This window comes from Manacus candei, unplaced genomic scaffold, assembly GCF_025592945.1.
Source record: "Manacus candei isolate 608988 ecotype Guabito, Panama unplaced genomic scaffold, ASM2559294v1 h1tg000002l, whole genome shotgun sequence".
NCBI classification, from domain to species: domain Eukaryota; kingdom Metazoa; phylum Chordata; class Aves; order Passeriformes; family Pipridae; genus Manacus; species Manacus candei.
This window is the reverse complement of record NW_026138050.1, coordinates 3,687,957-3,708,071: the sequence shown is the minus strand read 5'-3', so window position 1 is coordinate 3,708,071 and position 20,115 is coordinate 3,687,957. Positions and strand designations below refer to the sequence as shown.

General features: G+C 48.8%; 1 protein-coding gene across 3 annotated transcripts in view; it reads right to left on the bottom strand.

The window, feature by feature from the left end:
• The window catches only part of TNRC18 (trinucleotide repeat containing 18), a 55,262-nt gene that overhangs the window by 12,122 nt on the left and 23,025 nt on the right, over nucleotides 1-20,115 (bottom strand). Inside the window, exons 6-16 of one of the 3 annotated variants that reach the window (XM_051777468.1) lie at nucleotides 19,786-19,932; nucleotides 19,115-19,299; nucleotides 17,920-18,343; nucleotides 16,466-17,413; nucleotides 15,654-15,829; nucleotides 14,822-14,958; nucleotides 14,208-14,336; nucleotides 12,170-12,344; nucleotides 10,771-11,134; nucleotides 7,948-8,223; nucleotides 699-938 (exon numbers count right to left, since the gene is read on the bottom strand). In XM_051777468.1, the coding sequence (XP_051633428.1) occupies nucleotides 699-938; nucleotides 7,948-8,223; nucleotides 10,771-11,134; nucleotides 12,170-12,344; nucleotides 14,208-14,336; nucleotides 14,822-14,958; nucleotides 15,654-15,829; nucleotides 16,466-17,413; nucleotides 17,920-18,343; nucleotides 19,115-19,299; nucleotides 19,786-19,932 (3,201 nt within the window). The remainder of the gene's footprint in view (nucleotides 1-698; nucleotides 939-7,947; nucleotides 8,224-10,770; nucleotides 11,135-12,169; nucleotides 12,345-14,207; nucleotides 14,337-14,821; nucleotides 14,959-15,653; nucleotides 15,830-16,465; nucleotides 17,414-17,919; nucleotides 18,344-19,114; nucleotides 19,300-19,785; nucleotides 19,933-20,115) is intronic. The other 2 variants (XM_051777477.1, XM_051777487.1) reach the window with 2 other exon arrangements.

Below are 20,115 nucleotides of genomic sequence, written 5' to 3'. Positions count from 1 at the left end.
CTTAATAAATATTAATAGCAAATTTATAAATGGAACCCATATAGATCTGTCTGACCGAGAACAATGTCACCAGTGGGCACTTGTGCAGCAGGGCACGGGGAGGGGAAGAAATGAAACTCCCAGCACATTGAAAGTGAGACAGAGACGGGACAGAAACCCAGGGTCTGGCACTGCAAACACACAAGCAGAGGAAGGAATGCTTGTTTCAAGTCTTGCTGGCTGGTTTCTATAAGGAAGTTGATGGGATGGACCGACTGAAAGAGTTTTCCTTCTGCTTGAGTGTTCTGCCTGAGTGTCTCTGCTTCTCTTGGGTATCCAAGATCAGCTGCATTTAGCACATGCTTCCTTCCCTAAATGTTAACAGCACTTCACTGCCTTCTGCACTTTGTCCAGGGGGATGCAGCATCCCACTGCTTGCCTTTGCCACACGGCTGCTGAGGATTTTCCAGGTAGGAAAAGAAGAATCTGACAAAGCCACAGGGAACTGTCCCTAGGGAAGCCAGAGCTGCAGTTGCTAAACCTGGTTCCTGTTTTCCTGCCAGGTCGTTTTCCCCACCTTCAGCATCAGGACCAAGTAGCCAAAGCAAAAAAAGGGCAACTCAGTGTCTGGGTAACAACCTGCTCTCTTGCAGCACAGCTGGGGCCTCCCAAACCTTCCACCTTGCCCCCGTGGCACCAACCCAAGCCACGCAACGCACCCATCAGGCTCTGCCGCTCCTCCTTCTTCTTCGCCTTCTGCTTGGCCTCCAGCTGGATGATGGAAAGCGGAGGGGGCACGATGGGGCTGGGCATGGCGCTGGCAGCAAACCTGGCCAGAAGGCCCAGGCCGCTCTCATCGAGGGCAGGCGACGACAGCCTGTCTGTGCCGTCCGTGCCATAGTCCTCTGCCTCCTCCTCTTCCTCCTCGTCGTCGTCCTCCTCCTCCTCCGAGCTCGAATCTGGTACGCAGAAAAGAGGGAGCCCGTTACAAATCTCATGGAGTTGCACTTCACCTACATTTCCAAACCGAACCACAACCCTCCTGCTGCTCTGTGCTCACCTAAGTAGCACTGAGACACCCAGGACTGAGCCAGAAGACACTGGGCCATGGACACACACGTGTCCTTGCGGCCACAGAGCCGGTGTCACCTGCCTGCCACCACCCTGGAAGGACACAGCAATACAGGGTACGGCAAAGAGGACCCACTCAAGGCGAGGGAGGGAAGAGCAGGGTGCTGGCAGATTTGAAAAGGATGCCACACACCCCTTCCCTGCAGCTTTCAGGAGGAATTAAAAGCTTAATTCCTTTGAAAATCCCAACCTGGGAGCTGTGGGATTCCCCTCCCGCCCACCACCGCTTCCTCCATAATGAAATCCATTAACGTAATCAGAATCAGAGATCAGCATGGAAGGGGAATACCAGAGAGCAGCCTGGGCCGTGGCAGGAAGCAAGGGGGACAGAGAGAGGAGAAGGAGCAGGAGGCAAAAATGCAAAGAGAGGGGGGAGAGAAATAATAACTTGAAAGCAATGGATTTGGAATGCATAAGAGAGGAAAGTGTAGGCAGTGTTGGAGAGAAGGAGTAGTGTTTAAACACTCTGCCTCAAAACTCTCTGTGCCTTTCATTTCCCTTTCTACAGCTCAGTCTAGGGAAGCCCAGCTCAGCACAGGCAGCTGCCCACAGCCAAAATCTAATTCTGGCAAAGAAATCAGCCTCGCTGCCTCGGCTGACACTCACAGAGCAGTGGGCTGGGGGTTTCCTCTATGCTGTATATACAGCAGGTATTTTGGGGGTAGATGCTCCAAGAGTGGCACCTCTCCCTTCCTACAGCACTTCCCAAGAGTCTGTCAGCAGCTCAAAAGCAATTAATTTTAACAGCATCTCATCCAGTTACTGCTGGTGAGCAAGTCACTACACAAATGCACTATACCACACACATACTTATACACACATATATGAGCACATATATCTATTTTTTTTATATATATATATATGTTTAACAGTAAAAAGTGGGTCTGGAAAAGATATTTCATTTCTCTTGAAATTGAGGGCTTAAGTAGGATCATTGAGGCTGCTGGAAAATTTCCACCACTAGCAGGAGCCCTGCTCTGAGCCCACTCCCCAGCTCCTACCAGCCACTATCCCTGCCTCTAAAATCCAGCCAAATGAGAAACCAGATCCCTTCAAAATGAGCTGGAATGAACATGAAAATCCTTTTCTTTTCACATATGCCCTCTGGGATAGATAAAAACGTCCTCAACACTTGGTTGTTCAGAAAAAAAAAATACAATAACACAAGTGTTATTTTTCCATGATATTAGAAAGAACAGGAATATCAGAAAACAATGTTCTCATCCTCGTATTGTATCAACTGAGGTAATGGGCAGCTTTTTTCCTTGCTTTTTGGTTTTTTAAACAAGGACAGTTTATCTCTGCAGCATACATCAGATAGCCACAGAATACTAATTTTTAACTGCATAAAAATCCCTTCCCCATTTCAGTTGCTCAGGCTGGTTCCTTGTGATATTAAAATGCTACTAAACTTGCAGTAAATACCAAGAAATCCACAGCCCTGTTCACTCCTTGCATAAAAGCCACTGGTAAAAAAAAAAAAAAATCTGCAGAAAATTTGGATCAGATTCCTTCCCCTACCAGAAAAGAGGGCACAATTGCTGTTTTCCTACCATATTTTGCCAAAAAGAAAACGAATTCAGATGAATTTGGTTACTCTGAGATGTGGAAACCACCTGCCTGAGAAGCAGTAAAACCATGCCTGAGTTCAGTGACACACCATGGGGTAGTGAGAGCCTCTCCACACATCCTATTTCACTCTGAAATTCAGTGATTTTCAGCAAAAATGGGAAAAAAAATTGGAAAAAATCAACCTGTACAGCCTCTAATGCCAGACTTAGACAGTTGGCTGAGGACAGAGCAGCTGGGAGGAAAACAGGCAAAAAAAAGGGGGGAAGTTTGCAGGAAAATCCCTCCATGGCCAGTCCAGCCCCCGTGGCTCAGCCACGTCACCAGCAGCACCACTTCTTCAGCACTTAAAGGCTGCATGTGCAAGGGCATAAGGGTGCCCAGCAGCTCCAGTATTTCACATGCACTCAGGTAAAAGAGATTTAAAAGCCAGGATGAAAGCAGCTATTACTCACCCTACAGAAAATACACTACACAATAATGTCCCTGGCGGTTATTCCAACCTCCTTCACACACACGGCACCGCGCTACGGAAAGGCAACTGAAGACAGTCCCTTGTCAGCAATTTTACTACAACACTTGTATTTTTATCCACAGGAGATACAATTTTAACCCCATTTTAACACATTCACAGCACAGATCCATCCTCCTCCACCTCTCACGGCGAGGACAGATCTTGCTAACCCCACTCCACATGCTCAACACAATCCCCGCTCCCTTTCTTTCTGCTTTTCCAAGGGACAAAAAGTAACAAATGAAACAAAAAGAAGACATTTGGGGCTCTGCTCCAAACCCACATGCTTCTAAACTAAGTCCCCAACTTCTGGTCATGGTGGCAAGTAAGCTGCTGGTGCTCTCTGGCCATCTGCACAGCTCCTTGGAGAGCCTGTATTTAATAGAAAGCAGGAGTTTTACTCCTACTGTACTCAAACTATGTGTGGGTTTAAAATTAACTATGCACAGATGCCTTTACACAACTGAAGCCTCAATTCTATTTTTTTTTCCTCCTGAGAAGTTAGCAACGGGGAAAAAGACATTTTAAAAAAATAATTTTTTCCTTCAACAGTAATTCTGTTGACACTGAGCGAGGGTAAGGGAAAAAAATACTCGAAGTTAAAAATATCTGTTTTAACTGACGTTTTTAAGAGCATGTATATGTGTGTATATACCCACACACGCAACCACACGTGTACATACAACTCCACAGCCAAAACAAACAATAAATTAATATTTAAATGCTACTGATGTCAGATAAAATGAAGCCAGAGATTTTTTTTTAAGTTATTTTTACCTGCGTTAAATTAAAACCCTAACCCAGTTCAAAATACTAAGTTTTCTCATTGCTTTTAACAGCTAAGCTGCCGTGGCATGTTACTGAAGGAGAGCAGTAAATGCAGATTTGTTAATGATGAACAGAAATTGGTTAAGCAATTTGGTATTTAGAGACTGATGTATGTAACAAGATGGCTTGAGGGGAGTGTGGAGAGGAAAGGCTGGGGAAGGGAAGGAGTAAAAACACACACTTAAAAGAGTCATTTCACATTGTAAAAATAAATAGCATGATTTTTTCAAAACACCAAGCAGGCCTACAGCATACAAAGCAGGCTAAGTACAGGCAGACTTTAGACAGCTACTGGGTCATTGACATCTGATTTCTGTGATCTGTCCAAATTCTGAAGGTTACTTAGTTTTGAATGTCCAATTTGAGACTGTACCTTTTTTTTTTTTTCACGTAAGCCAATTCTCATCATTGGAAGATTTTTTTCCCCCCATATGTGCTGTGCTGTTGACTCCAGAAGTGCTTATTAAAAAAAAAAAATATTACAACTATCACATGGGAATGACTGTGTAGGGAACTGGTTATCCCTCACTGCTTTGTTTTTCATTGGGGTAAAATCATTGTCTAAGTTGGGGAAAGGAGAGTAGGGAAGAAGTTACTAAATTCTTAATGAAAACAGAGTATGGAGGAGAAGGACATATGGGTCTTTGGTTTCAGAAAGCTCAAGGAATTACCTGTCCTGATAGTTTTCAAAGACCCATGTGGCTTTAGCCCACATTAGCAGTTTCCTCTCCAAGGTCACTGGATTAAAAAGCACAAGCTTTGCCTCCTATCAGAATGGCAATGTGATGTTTGGTCTGTAAGAAAGCAGCGTGTCCTCACCTCCTCTATCTCAACCCAGATGAAATAAAACAGGTCTTCCTGCAGCTAATTCTACCTCTGACACAGATTCCGGCAGGGCCCTGGCCAGGCAATATCCCTGACAGTGGGACAGTCTGCACCACGGCTCAGAAACCCCTAAGGGCAGCAGCAGAGTCTTTGCATCTTGGACCTATCTGCAAATCCCTCCCTTGGCTGGGCTAAGGGGTTCTCAAAAAGAAGTTCTGCAAAGAGAAAAGCATTTCTGGAGTCCTCAATCACACGCACACAAGCAAACCCTTCCATGCAAGACTCTTCCTGGACAGAGAAAAGTCAAAAGCAGACAGCAATCATCTTCAAAGTTAAAATAACCAAGAGAATGCAAAGAGCTACGTGTCATTATTCATGGAGGCAACATCGAAACGTCTGAGGCTGACAGATGACATAAAGAAAAGTTATTTTGCCTACCTACATAACAATGGTCAAGGTTCAGGTTCATGGCTAGTGACCCTCGCTGAGAAGTGTCTGCCCTACAACCAGCCAACCACTTTGCTTCTTTAGTGCAGCGTGAGAGCAAATGCAAGAGACCGACACAGACATTCAAAGCATCATGGATAGGGGCAGGGGTGAAAGGGTTGGTCAAGCAGCTGCAAGGAGAAAGCGAGCACTTCTAGAAAAGCTGAGGTTATTAATCGGTTTAGTATTCAGGGAAAGCCATTAGAAACCCTATTACCCAAATATCCCTTCAAGAAATGCTTCTGACAAAGAACAACCAAAAAAAAAAAAAAAAAAAGAAGTCATTTGCAAAAAAAAAGAAAAAAACAAAAACACAAACCACCCCAAATTGTAACCAATAATCCCTCCCTGCCTCCCCATCCATGCCCACCTCCCACCCCAGGGGGTTTTGCATCTTTGGTTTCCCCACCATTAAATGACACCCCAGAAGGATTTACAACGTATTTTCCCATTTGTTCCAGATTCCCCAACCTCCTCCCATATCCCCTCCCTTCCCCAGATTTCATCCCATAAAACTGGGATTTGTAATTTCTTTTTATTTTTTTTTAATAAAGCAGACAGGTTACTTGAAAAATAAACAAAGGGACAAGTTACCTCTCTGCTTACCTGGAGCAAAACCAAAAGGCAAACCCAAAAAAACCCCCAGAACTTGGCACCTAAATGGGATTGATATCCTCAAAATTTCCAACAGCAGCAAAACAAACAAAGAAAAAATGCAGGAAGGAACAGGGAAGGGAAGAATGGAAGTTAACGCAGACTCTTCATGTAAATGTGGCAATCTCAGCCTTACATAAAATCCACTATCCTCACAACTTTTTAGGTTCTCTAAAGAAAAATTTTTCTTTTTTCTTTGAAATGCATTGGTGGGTCCAGCCCAAAGCCACATCAAACCAAATCAATGTTCTGTATCTTTGTCATGTTTGATCTTTTTTTTTTTTTTTTGAGCTTAAATTATCTTTATTTGGAGGTTGGGTTTGGAGGGACGAAAAACCAAACAGGTGCACGGAGGAAATTAACATCAAAAAACCTCAGAAAAGAAAAAAAAAAAAAAAAGGCAAACCAAAACAAAAGACAAACTATCCAGCCCCATTTTCAATTAACAGCCCTGAGCAGTGTGAAACACTAAAAGGCTTTTGCTGAGCTACATCCAGCTCTGCCATGTAACTTAGATGATAACAACTGGGGATGCTCTTGCTTAGCATTCAGCCCAGCCGAGCTACTTTCTTTTGGGAGCTGAGGGCTCATTAAAATGACCTTTCCCCATGATTATTATTTAATGAGTGCGCTCTAAAACAGAAACCCCTTGTGTCTCTGGAGGAAAAGTCTCAAGTAATCTCTTTTCCCACTGAAGTACTAATGACAGGCTGACAAAAAAAAAAGCTGCAAGAAAAAAACTGGGGTGAGGGAGGGAAACTGCAGAGTCAAATTTAATGCAGTAATTGCCACATCCTTGAACAGTGTGGGTTACGTCTGGGCATCTGAAAAAAAAAATTTACCACCCAAAAAGAGACACAAAACCGCAACGTACAGGTTTTAAAAAGTTTTAAAAAAAAATTTTGGGTTGGTAAATACAACCCAGCACCCCTCTGCAGCAGCAAGGAGCAAGTGCCTCCATGTTTTATCTGCCTGTCTCAAGAGAGTCTATCAGAAAACAAACTGAAAAAGATAAAACCAAAAATGGGTGAACAAATTAAAAATTAAATTAAAAGGGTTGAGGGGGAAGGGGAGGGGAAGCCTTTGTCCTTTATCTGGACAAAGGCAGCAGGGATATTTGAATAATAGAGAGTACCCCAGACTAGGTTAATTCCAGTTCTACTGATGGGGAGTGGGAGCAGGAGGGGGATGCAGAGCAGGATGGAGTGAAGCGGCAACCTAATCGCCTGATAAGAGACACAGCAAGAGAGACAAGGTACACAGGTTTAGTTAAAAATGAACTCGGTATGTTTAATAAAGCTTGGTATACCAAATCGCAGTACAAACATCAAGTCACACGGCCACACAACAGTATCCCAGTATTAAAAAAAAAAAAAAAGGCAAAAAAATAAAGGGAGAAAAAGAAAGAAAAAAGCAGGGGAAAAAAGATAAAGGGGGAGGAGAAAAAAAAAAGGGGGCAAAAAAAAAAGAAAAGGGGGGGAAAAGACAAGGGGGGGGATGAAAAAAAGGGGGAGGGGAAAAGGAAAGTAATCAAAAAAAACCTTTCAAACCTCGACAAGGCTCATGCCAAAATAAAATAATAAGAATAAAAATAATAATAGTAATAATAATAATAATATAATGGTGGTGGTGGTAGCAAGGAAGGAAGTGAGGGTAAAACTGAAGGGAGGAAGGGAACAGGAAAGCAGGGAGAGGTGGACACTAAAACCTAGTCGATATAAAAGCTCTAAAAGAGCCAGTCAGTAAAAATATCACAATGATACAGGTACAAAAAGGATAAAAAATAACCGTGGGGTGATAAAGCAGGCTACGCTGCCAAGGACAAAGATGGCCGCCCTGGCTCCGACCATCAAAATGGCTGACCCCGGCCCACAGGTCCCTCACTGCCTCGCCCCCGCCCCGCTCCCACATGGCCACGGCAGAGGGTGCGTTTGGGGGTGCGTTTGCTATAAACTAGTAACCTTGATCGAACGAGTCCTCCGAGGAGTCGCTGAAGGAAGATCCCGCCTCGGCCTCCCTCAGCAGCAGGCAGAAGGGCTGCTTCCGCCCCGCCGCCGCCTTCGGCTTCAGCGGCCGCCCGGTCGCTGCACTGCGCGGGGCCGCCTTGGGGCCACCGCCTGCCCGGCCGCCCTTCCTGGCCGTTGTGCTGTACAGACCGGGCGGCCGCGGCTTGGGCGCGGACGGGGGCTGCGCTGGCCACTCATCCCTCAGGGATCCCTCCTCCTCCGAGTCCGTATCTGTGGTCAAAGCGGGTGGGAAGAGCGTTACATCACAGAATGGGGGTTTGGGGTTTTCGGGTGGGTTTGGGGGAGCTTTGGTGCATTTCTTTGTGAAGATGCTCTAAACGAGGAGGTGAAGGAGGCTACAGGAGGGGCTGCCATTGTCCACCTCTGCCCACTCCATCACAAGCCTCATGCTCAACAAGTGGGTGCTGAATAAACAAAGAAATTCACATTTCCTTCTTTCCATCAGAAATGGACACTCTCCACCTTGGCCAAACACCTCCTGTCCTCCCTTAAGACAAGATCCAAGGAGTGTTATTATCTCAGCAGAAGAAAACTGAGGCAGACACTTTTGCTATGAAGATGTTCACCAAAAGCACAGCAACGTCAACAACTGGACCATCAACATGAATTAGTCTTCACCATGGTGATATTCAATGCTCTCGACCTAAATCTCCTTTTCTACATGAACCAATTCTCTCCGAGGGTTTTCAACACAGGCAGCACATCTAACTCCAAATGTCTGACTTCAAACACACCACCACAGACACCCAAACAGAGCAGGGAGCAAGCCACTCCTCTGTCTGCGAACTGTGGCTTTACAAAGCTGCTAAGCCTTGTGGGAGGTGAAAAGTCACCAGCAGTCCTCTCTGGCATCTGATGAGTGGAACAGGAAACATATGGTCCCCCTGGACACAACAGAAGCGGGTATAAATTGTCACCTCCTCACTTGTGAACACACCACCGGCTCCACAACATTACAAACACTGTGGCAGGGACTGTTCCAGCCTGTGAGCAGCAGCAGATGCTCTCCAGTGTTAGCCCAGGTTGGGCATCACTCCCCAACTCCACTGCATTGGGTTGTAGAGAAGAAGAAACAGGGGATGGTGAGTTCAGGAGGCCCAAAGCCCAACTATGCAAATTATTTTGGACGCCTGACTTTTAAAATTTGTGGGAATATGATGCTCAGCTCTTCCTCTGGATCTATGCCCAAAGTTTTCAGGACTCCAGCTAGAAAATCAAGACGTTACGAGGCAGAAGGACTTGGCGCCAGTCCTGCTTCTCCTCCTCCACATGAGCAGCCCACCAGTCATGGGAGGTGCTGCCATATGCTCGACCTGCCTCCCCAAATTCACCATGCCTGAGTGACCAAATGACAGGCTGAAGGCCTTTCCTTGAACCTGCACACAGATGAAAAACCACACACCAAAGCTGAGCCATTTCCTCAGAGCTGAGGCTTGTGTGGAAAAGAGGCCCCCTCCTACACTGGAACACTCACTGGACAGTGGTCGAATAGAAGCTCTATTAGGTCTGGGTGGGAGTTTTTGTTCATGAAACCACAGTACCAAGTGCAAGGGCACTGTAAAAGCTCCCTCTGCCACAAGTCAAAGCTTTTAGTTTCAGCAACAGCCCATGCCTACTCCTCCCATTAGCTCCAGAACTCCTAGTTTAGGAGCCATGTGTCTGTCCTTGGGGGGTGAAGCACATTCAAGAACAGAACTGCTGGGCAGTGTGTACAGCACAATCAGCCAAAGGCTGTGTTCGAGTCCAGTGGACATAATGGCTCTTATTTTGCCATGTAAATGGCTAATTTCATGCCAAACATTTGTTCCATTGGACAATCACTAGTTCATCTTCCCCATTAGTGAAATTTCTAAACTGGTGTTGCACCGAGAGATGTATTTGTTATGCACACAAACACCCCATAAAGGTTCTAACACGGTTTTAAATAGCTGCAAGCAAAGGAAAAGATGTGTGTGCAAGTGAGCTGAGACCATTACACAACCGGGTCTCAGACCATAAACTCTGCCCCAATGTCTGTCTGAATTGTTAAAGACTCTCCTATCTTTGGTTCTACTGTTTTCCCAACACTACTGGCAATTTCAATTTTTCCTTCTGTAACAGGGGTTGTTTGCTGGAACCTTTACCTCAGGTGCACTTTGGGTTCAGAAATAGCAATCACCACACAGGATGTGGGGTGGGGACAATCACTGATGAGACAGATGGGAAGGTTGAGCACAGTCAGCCAGGAACCAAGGCACGACACTGAAGGGCAGGAGGATGCTCCTGCACCAGTGTCACTGGCAGGCTTTGCCTTTCCAAAGGACTCCATGGCATAATCCTAGAGCCAATCCCACTGCACTCAACAAGGACTTCAAAAGCCAACTCTTAACCACCTCTGGAGCAGTGGCTCTGAGTGCTTGTCTGACAGGTAGAAGGAGAGTGTCTACTCCCACCAAAAGCAAGAATTTTTGTGGGTCCACTCAGGTTGAAGTGGGTCAACCTCTTTTTGGAAGCATTCTCCCCCACTGATGATGAGAACAAAACAGGTCAGGAAGACACGCTGATATTGAATACCTCTTGCACAGCAAGGTGGGTGGACAACCCACGCTGACCCCAAAGATGCAGCAGCATTGATTAGCCAGGGAAAAAGTCACTTTTCACTCATGAGCAGAAACAGACCCATCTCCAAGACCCCTTCCAAGAGGCCAGAAACCCCCACCACAACCCCCCACAACACATAGAAGAGATAGGAGAAGAGATAAATGAGGGGTTACTTACTATAGGAGTAGCTGCTAACTTCAGATATTGCTGGTGAATGGGAAACCTTGAGCTGATTTTTGACTTTTAACCCCACCTCCATCTTCTTCATTTTGGCAGCCACTTTGTTTTTACCTTCCTTGGTGGTTTTCAGTGACAGGCCCAGGTTCTTGGCCAGGCTCTTCTTCTCCTCCTTGCTTGGCAGAGCCTCGTGGGGTGGGAGGTACCTACTGCCACCTCCACTAGTTTTTGTCTTTCCCACAGAGCTGTCGGCAAACTTGAAGGGGGATTTGAGCTTGTCTTGTTTGGTGAGTGACAGGGCCTTGTCAAGCTTGCTGGCCAGCTGCTCCTGATCTGATGGCACCTTCTTCTTTTTGATCTTTAACTGCCAGGGTGAAAGGAAGAGACCAGGTGAATACAGAGCAGATATCATGGCAGACCTGAGGGATTTTACCAGCCCTCGTAACAGCCTCAAACAGTCTAGTTAATAAAGGCTCAAGATGATAGTCTTAGGTCCCAGTTGCCATAACCCACCATGGTGCTAGGGAGGAAGAAGAGGAAGATGTCAGCAAACAGTACAGCTTTCCTCTTACTGAGCACTACAAAATTGCAAGATTAACTTAGAAAAACTGAATGTTCTTCCAAAAGAAACATGTTCATAGCACAAGACGTTTTGGAGTCCTTTTTTCTCAACACCTGTTTTTTAGGATAGGTTTGGATTGCTTTTACAAGCTTTCCTCTGAATCATAAGGATTAAAAATCTTCTTTACCCAAAACCCCAGCCAAATAAATACGGATTTCCACATAATCAACCAGTTCCAGAGGCTAGGATGCCAAAAAGACCCAAATATTTCTCAGTTAGAGCATCAGCACCGCTGCATTGCAGCCAGGGCTGTTACAATCTTTTCAGTATTTTCTTGCTTCTTGAAAAAAGTAAATGTACTTTACATGTGCTACAGTTAGATAACAGCAGTTCTAACTCAGTACTTCGCCTGTGTGCATTTTGGATTTCAGCAGCAGCTTAAAGCTCCAGTAAATATCTCATTGCCTCAACAGGAGCAGAAGAAAGCCCTGCATTTAAAATAGCAAGGCTGCACTCCCTTTCCTCCCTCCCTCCCCTCTCTTGACAGGCAAGGGGGTAAGACAAGCCCTGCTCTGGATTCAGAGCTGGTGCAGCACTGCAACACTCTGGCTGGCTCGAAGGCACTTCACTCTGCCACCTATCAAAGAGGTTCAACCTCTGACAGCCAGTGCCAGCCCCTCCACTGCACAGTCCTCTCACGAGGAAGATCTAAACCCATGTGAACTGAAAGCAGACACTGGAAGATCAGGAGGAGTTATCCTACAAGCCAACACTAGCAAAGCAGGAGCGAGATCGGCCTGTGGCCCGTGGCTCCATCTTCCCCACGAGGGCACTGACCTCATTCGAGAAGCTGGGAGCCGCATCATGCTCTTCCCAGCTCTGGTTCCTCCCTTTCATCTTGCCACTGCTGCTCTCCACATCCTCCTCCTCCTCCGGAAGGGCCCCTTTGTGCCTCTTCTTCATGCCCTCGCCAGTCTCGGAGTCTTCGGAGAGCAACAAGGACTTGCTCAGTCTGCAAGCCAAGCACAGGATGGGTCAAGGTGGGGGGTTTTCCTCCCTGTGAACCCCACCAAGCTCAAAAGTGAGGTTAAATGCCTCCTAGGACAACGGGGATCCTCAGCGGGAGCCATGTCCACTGTGAAAGGACAGCAGTTTGGACAAGGTTTTCCACCAAACAGGAGAGCCAGAGAGCCCTTCTTGCACACTCTTGGCCACCAGCACAGATGAGAGTGCCTGAAATCAGAGACCTGCAAAGTGGTCTCTGAAAGGAAATACTTGGTGTCTTGGTAACAGCCACCAAAAAGTGCCTGATTTGGTACAGAGCAGCAACAGGAAGGACAGACAGTTGAGCTGGCCCTGAAGGTCTTTTGTCACTTCTACTTCCATGGCCTCTGTAGGTGCAGAGAGAGACTCCTAAGGCCCAGGGAGGTGCCCCACTGCCCAGGCACTTGCTTTGGTTGCTTGGGTACTGCTCGGGTATGAGCAAGGAGGTGGCAAGGAACTGTCACGTGGGGTGACATGGAGGGACAAGGGCACTGCAGGGACTGGCTCACTCTGAGTGACTACAAGCCTGGACCCTCTGCAAGAGGCATTTGCGATCCGTGTCACTGGACTTGCTTTGGGATTTGGGGGAAAAGAAGAGGGTAAATAAATAAGAAAATAAAATAAAAAATAAAGTAGGTGAGACTGTAAGCACATCTTTTCCTACTCCCCAGCCATCTCCAGTAACTATCAGGTGGATGATCAGTCAACACCTCAAGATCCCTACCAAGCCTCCATTAACAGCTCTCATATGCTGCCTCCTTCACACTAAACCTGCTGGTTGTACCACTACCACAAAGCCACTGACATGGGGCAGCCTCCTCAGCTTCCAGGCATTTTCCCTCCCCTCCATCCTCTCTGCTGACCTCCATAGACAGCTAAACCAACACCTCAGGCCCTGGATGCTCGCTGAGGGTGCATCTCCATCTCCCACAACAGCCTGCTCAAGCACTCCTGTGATGTGGGGACGTGCATGCACCACACCATCACACACGCCCACATGCACAACTCCAGCCACCTCTGGATGCCTCCAGCCTGTCCAGCCACCCAAACACAAAGAACAAAACAGAGAGCCACCGAGAGGACAGATTTTCAGAAGCGCTGGTCAGTGGGAGCTGGTCACCTGAATCTAATTTGTAGTCTTGAAAGGACATTTGCAAAAATACAGAGCACAAAGGAAGGCAGCTTGGAGGTGCCTTCCCACTGAAGAGGCCTGGCCACCTATGGATGGTTAGATGGCCAGCAGTGGTGGGATCTGGGCATCCAAACAAGGGCAGCTGGACTTGCAGAAGACAAAAAAGCAAAGGAGAGAATCATCCAGACTCTTGAGAGAGGTCAGGTGAAACCAACTCCCACTGATTCAGGGAACAGAAAGACAGAAGAAACACAGCACAAAGGTGCTACCAAGTAGATAACCTGGAATAGCCCTGCTCTTCCCGTTTTTGACATCAACATCCCTGCAATTAGTTCTACAGCACCTGCTTGCACCATCTGCTCTCCTGAGAACACACGAGGACACATTCCCTGACACCACGAGCTCACCTACAGGTCCCTGCCCAGCCAGCTGCTCCGTATCACCTCACCACTGCTCAACTGCCTGTCCTACTTGCACCCAACACCACAGACACGTGCTCTACCTGCGGGGAGGGAGGACGCTGGCACCGTATTCCCACCGTAAGGGCACGCTCACGTTCAAGGCACACGCTTCCACAACACCACTGCAGCCAGCGACCGGCCCTGGCGAGCCCCCACTGCATCCAAGATGCTCTCCCCAAATAAGACCCTGGTGCAGCGACCCTGCCATTTTCCCATCTTCCCCAAATTCCAGCCTTACTTTCCACTCTTGCTGTCACTCTTCCCTCTCTCCTTAATGGGTGACAGAGCGCTTGATCCAAGTTTCCTCTTCCTGGGCCTTCCAGGGCCTCTTCTCGCCAAGCTTCTACTTTTCTCGTCATGCTTTTCCCTTTAAAAAAACCACACGCTTCACTGTTAACCAAGGCAACAAAAAAAAAAACAAAAAAAACAAACAAAAAAAAAAAAGGCAAAAGGGAAAAAAAAAGCAAAAGCAAACTTTGCAACCAAAAAGCAAAACGAACAGGGAAAAAAAATAAAGAAAATAAATCCAAAAAGAAGAAAAAGGGAAAATAATTAAAAGAAAGCAAGCAAGAATGGGAGCCAACCCAGAACCTTCGCCTGCCACCAAACTGCTAAACTGAGCTGCTGAAGCCAAGGTTGTCTCTAACACAGTCTCCCAGCTGCATTCACCAGTTACCAGGTTGTCGTGTCACATAGCCTAGGAGTGTGCTGTGAAAAGCTCTGGCGGGATGTACCAGGAGGAGAGGAGAAGAGACAGGGAGGGATGGAGGGCTGTTTTCTGTCCCGGACCAAAAGGCAGCGGAAGTGCCCAGCTGGAAAAAAACAAGACCAAGTGAGCAGCCTGTGACTTACTCGGAGTCCCTGCGGCGCTGCAGCTTCACCAGCTCCCGCTGCTTCTCCTTGTAGCGCCGCTGCAGCTCCGCCAGCCTCATCCTGTAGTCCAGCTCCATCGCGTCCATGTTCTCGATGGCCGATTTGATGGAGTACATCTAGGGTGGGGAGGCAAGAGGGGGCGAGAGGGTCAGACACGCCCAGGTGGTGCCCACTGGGTGCCTTTGCAATGGCCAAGGCGTGCAGGCTGGCAGAAAGCCCTTGGTGCTGACAGGGCAGCAGAGACCCCTTGCCCACAAGCACAGCCCCACAGTGGTACCAAGGAAACCCGCCAAGCAAAGATGTTCTGTGGCTTATGCATGGGATGGCATCAGCTTTGAGGGACTGCAACCCTGGGAAAGAATCTGCAGGATAAAATACAGCCATGGAGTCTCTTTTCCCTTGTTTAAAAAGATAGATCACAATATATCCTATCTTGCAACACTTACTTGCTGGGTACAAAATAATTTGTCGGTCTCTCTCATGGGGAAGAGTCAGTAAGGAAAAAATCAAGGAAAAACCCTCCTGACACTATATTTATGCCCCCCCGTTGTCAAAACAGTAACACGTGAGTTCCTTTGGCTTTGTATTACAAACATCACTTCTAGGGCTGCCCAGGGTCCTGCTGAACCTTGATTCACACACAGGGTAGGAAGCTAAATCAGAGCACACCAACTCCTTGCAGTCAGGAACACGAGGGAAGAGCCAGCTCGCTCTGCTGAATGCAGACAGGCAGCACGAGCCTCCCAAACTGGGGCTGCGACAGTGGGAGTGGGAGTGGATGCACTGGGGCTTTTCAGGCTCAGCCACTTACTGGTTCATCTTTCTTCTGCATCCAGCTGTACTTTTTGTTGGGATTCAGCTCTCGAGGCAGCCGGATGGTTTTCAGACTTTCCATAAAGGGGGTGGAAAGTACTTCCATGAGCATGTGGGTGCTGGCAGCCAGCAAACTCTCCAGTGTTGGCCGGACAGGAAAACCCTCTGGACCTGCTGGGAAGGACAGAAAAAAGAAGTTATAGACATTCACATTCCAAGACCGCTTCTCCAACAGGCATGAGGAGAGGCTGATGGTCCTTTCTGGACTATGGCTGCTGAAGGAGCCTCCCAGCCACCCTTAGTCCCCACTCGAGACCTCCTGTTGTACCCAGCCATGGTGCAAGTGGCAGTTCCCATCATGTCTCACCTCAGGAAGTTACTGGAAGGTGAGATTCTCTTCAGGACCTGCCAAGCTCTTGGAAAGTGTCATCTGGAGCTACTGGGACCTCTTGTGCCAAACCCCAACAGACTGTAGACTCACTGCCTGCCAGAAGGGTGTTACCCTGGCAGCTCCCAGCAACTGGGGATCCGTTTCCGCTACACATACCACAGACTGTCTAGACATGGCGAGGGCCTTTGGAAGGGGAGAGCAGTACAAAAGCCACACGTAGCTCAGCCTACTGCAACAAAAACCCTGCTCCAACGCCATCCAAAGTACCATCCACTCCTGCAACTCAGGGTAATGCTCTCCTTGCTGCCTGGCTGAGGCTGCAAGAGATCCCACCTGTGCCCACACGGAGAGCACAGGGACCATACGCTGCGAGACCCACCCTGGCCCAAAGCTCACCAGACTCCACACTCACAACTTACTTTGCATTTCTTGCTTCCGTTTCTCCAGCTCCATCTCTGCAATTTCACTCAGCAAAGTGATCCCCTGCAGGAAGGAGTGCTCCAGGGTCTGGTCAGTTAACACCTCCACCTTCATCTGGGATGGAGTGACAGTGGTGGTAGTCAACAAGGAACAAGCCTGAGGCATTTCTGTAGCAGCCACCAAAGCATTCATCCCAGCCAGCGGGTCACCCGGCTTGATGTCCAGATCTGAGATTTGGCAAGAGATTGCCTCTTCTGTATAGGAAGGGATCTCTGGCCCCTGCTCCCCCTCCTCAGGGGGCAGGCTGGGAAACTCCCTCCCTCGGGGCACATCGGCGCTCTGCAGATCCATGGCTACAGAGGCCTCCTCCCGCTGGGTCGTCAAGTCCATCTCTGGTGGCTCGTTCTCTGCATGCACAAGCAAACCATCATAGTCCATGTGCATGGAACAGGTTTCTGCTCCACTCCCAGTCTCTGCCTCAGCCTCTGCTTCTGCAGGACAGGTCACAACCTGGTAAGGAGGTGAGCAGCTCTGGAGGTCTTCCTGGTCCTGCTCCATAGCACCCAGGGTTTCCCCTTGATGTAACAGGAGATTGCAATTTTCCACGTTCTGCACTGGGACGGCTGCAGAGGTGGTGATGTTCAGAGTCCCCATGTCCTGCTCACAGATGCCTTCTTGGCTTTCTTCCATCTGCACCTCTGATTTCACCCTCTCTTCCAAGGATTCCTCTTCTGCTGCTGCTTGGATGGGCTCTAGGATTTTGGACGGAGACAGGTGGATGGGCTTGACCTCTGAGGAAAGCTCCATGTGCTCAGACCCTTCAGCAGGCAGCGGGACGTCAGGAGCCAGGCCATCCGCATCAGATGCTGGGGCAGGCTGGATGAGGTAGGGATAATGTCTTCCAAAGGAGGGAGGCAGGGACTGGAATGGATATCCAGGGGGGATCTCTGCAAGATATCAGAAAGGACGGGCTGTGTAACGGATGGGTCTCCAAAGCACGTTCTCTCTTACTAAGGCATAGAGATGGTTCCCTTTGCATTCATCATCTCTGGTCTCTTCCTGTTCTCAAGCAGTAGCTGCTTCCAGCACCTCTCCCCTGTTCAAGCTGCCAGAGGCAGCAGCACCCCAGAAATCCCTTCTGCAACTTTCCAGCACTCTCCTGCAGCTGGAGAGAGATCTGCCTCTTGCATCCTCTCCCACTGGGACTGCAGCCCTGGAAGAACCAACCCAGGCTGGACCCAAGGGAAGAAAAGAGCCTACAGCCCCAGGTGCCCCTCAGACCCAGGCATCGATCCCAGTCCCTCACACCACCCCTGCTCCTTGCTTCTCCCCTGCCTTTTAGAGGAGCTACGTGGTTTTCCCTAGGGGAAGGGACAGAAGCAGGAAAGACTGAGGAGAAAAAGGGAGGTAGGCACAAACACAACGGGAGTCTGCCAAAGCAGGGCTCTCTTACCTGGGAACAAGGCCTGATATGGACCAGCAGCCTCTTTTTCCAGCTCCAAGTCTTTCTTGTCCACAGTCTCAGGTGCCTCTTCCTTCGGAGGGATGGTAGGGGCAGGGGGTGGAGAGGCGGGGGGCGGGCTGGAAGGATGGGAGCTGGGGGTGGCGGGGTAGGAGTAGGCTGGCTGCGAAGGTGGCTCCTCCATCTTTTGGATCACCTCAGCTTTGAGCACAGACACGGGTGAGGCCCTGGGAGAGAGGGGAGGTGGACTCACAGCCTTGCTGTAGGACGTGGAGGCGCTGGGAGACAGCACGGGTGGTTTTCGGTGCACCAGTCCCGGGGCTGAGGAGGAAAGGCCTGATTTGGCACTGTCCAGGCTCCGCTTCGTCACCTTCTCTTCCATATCCACACGCTGCTCGTTGGCCTTCAGTCTCTCCTGTGACAAGAACAGAGCAAATGTCAGCACGACACCTCCTCCTGTTCCTGGAAAGCAGCACTGACCTACCACCACGTAAGACCAAAACGTGGTCTGATCAAATAGGCACTGGAATAAACACGTTACCTGATGCAAAACCATTTTAAAACCAATTTGATGGAGGGTGACACTGATCTGCAATAGCTTCTTTACAAATTCCCAGTTCCAGGAGTCCTGAGAAGGGTGTTTCAGCTTTCACTTGCATCCAAAGCAAATCATTTCTATTTCTAAGTCTCCAGCCTTGCAAGCCCATTTGTAAAGCCAAGGCTGAAAACCAGAGGAGCGCTATAAAAATGAACTGGGTGTAAAATACCAAAGCTCATGACTTCCAAAACCATTTTGTGAATGGGAGCTGTCTCCAGGAGCCAGTGCGATTGCTACAAGTCCTGCAGCTGCTTCTCTGAGCTGCTCACAAGGTTTGTTTGGAGGTGACCAGGGATGAAACCACTCAACTATACAGAGACATCTCCCTAGGGAAGGAATCCATGTCACGCTGCTGCTGGGCAGCTCTCCTGACAGCACTGCTCAATGGCTCTACACCAAACCCATCCAAACTCCACTCTAACTGCAGGATGCACCAAGTGCTTCATATCCCAGGGACCAGGGAAGGATCACTCCATGCATCCAGACCCTTGAGACACACTTGCCACACAGACACAGCTGCTTCTTCTCCCCAGACACTCCAACTTCAGGTTTGTTTCACACCCAAGCAAGAAGCTCTCGAAAACATACCACGAGCTGGGCACTCCTCTGCAGCTCCATGGCATGGGCCGCTTGCTGCTGCAGGATGTACAGCTCGTGCTGCCGCAGCAGCTGCTGATGAGAGAGGAGCTGGAGCTGGTGAGCGTGCTGGAGGGAGCTCCTGGTCGGGGGGTACATGGCAGGCCACAGTGGGGGTGCCCGGTCCATCAGCTCTGCTGTGGAATGAGCAGAGTTGGAGTCAGGGAGGCAGCAGTGTAAGGATACCTAGAGGATTCAGGATCACTCAGGGCAAGTATCTCTATCCCAGGGTGTGGGGGATGCCAAACACTGGGCTATGAGGAAATGCAGAGTGCTGTCTTTCCCTTGCCACCCCCACTCCCATCACCCCTGGGTCCTGGAGTCATCAGACTTGCTTTGCTCTCCAGGCAATCTTGTTTTGACTGTCCATGGCTGAGCCCATGAACAGATTCTCCTAACCAAGAACTTTACCTTACAGGGTCCTGCAGGGCATGAAGAGCCACTGCCAAAGATCACACATTTCCATCTCCAAAACACACCTAATGAGAGGCCATCTCACACCCACCCTACAGCTGTGGTTGCTGGTCCCCATGGTTACATATGCTCCTCTCTAGCCCTCTCCAAAGCCCATTTTCCTCACAGCTGTCAAAGAATGGTCCTCAGGGACACGCTCACATCCTTACCAAAGTGTGGCAAGTGCTCGCTGGGGATCACAACAAGCTGCCCCGACTGCGGGTCTCTGGCAAACTGGTAGGCGGAAGGGAGAGCTCCCCCCATGGCAGGGGGGAAGCCTGGAGTCATGCCCTGGTGCAGGGAAGGGTGACCAAGTCCTGGAAGAAGAAACACCCAAGTCACAACTCAGAGGATGCAGGCAGCTCCTATCCAGTCAAGAAGTCATCTACCATTTGACTGCTCCAAAATACCTCCTTGCCTGTGAACAGCGAGCAGCCTCGCTGGGCACACAGCAACACCTCTCCCTGGATTTCATCCGTGTGAACACCCCATGCACACCG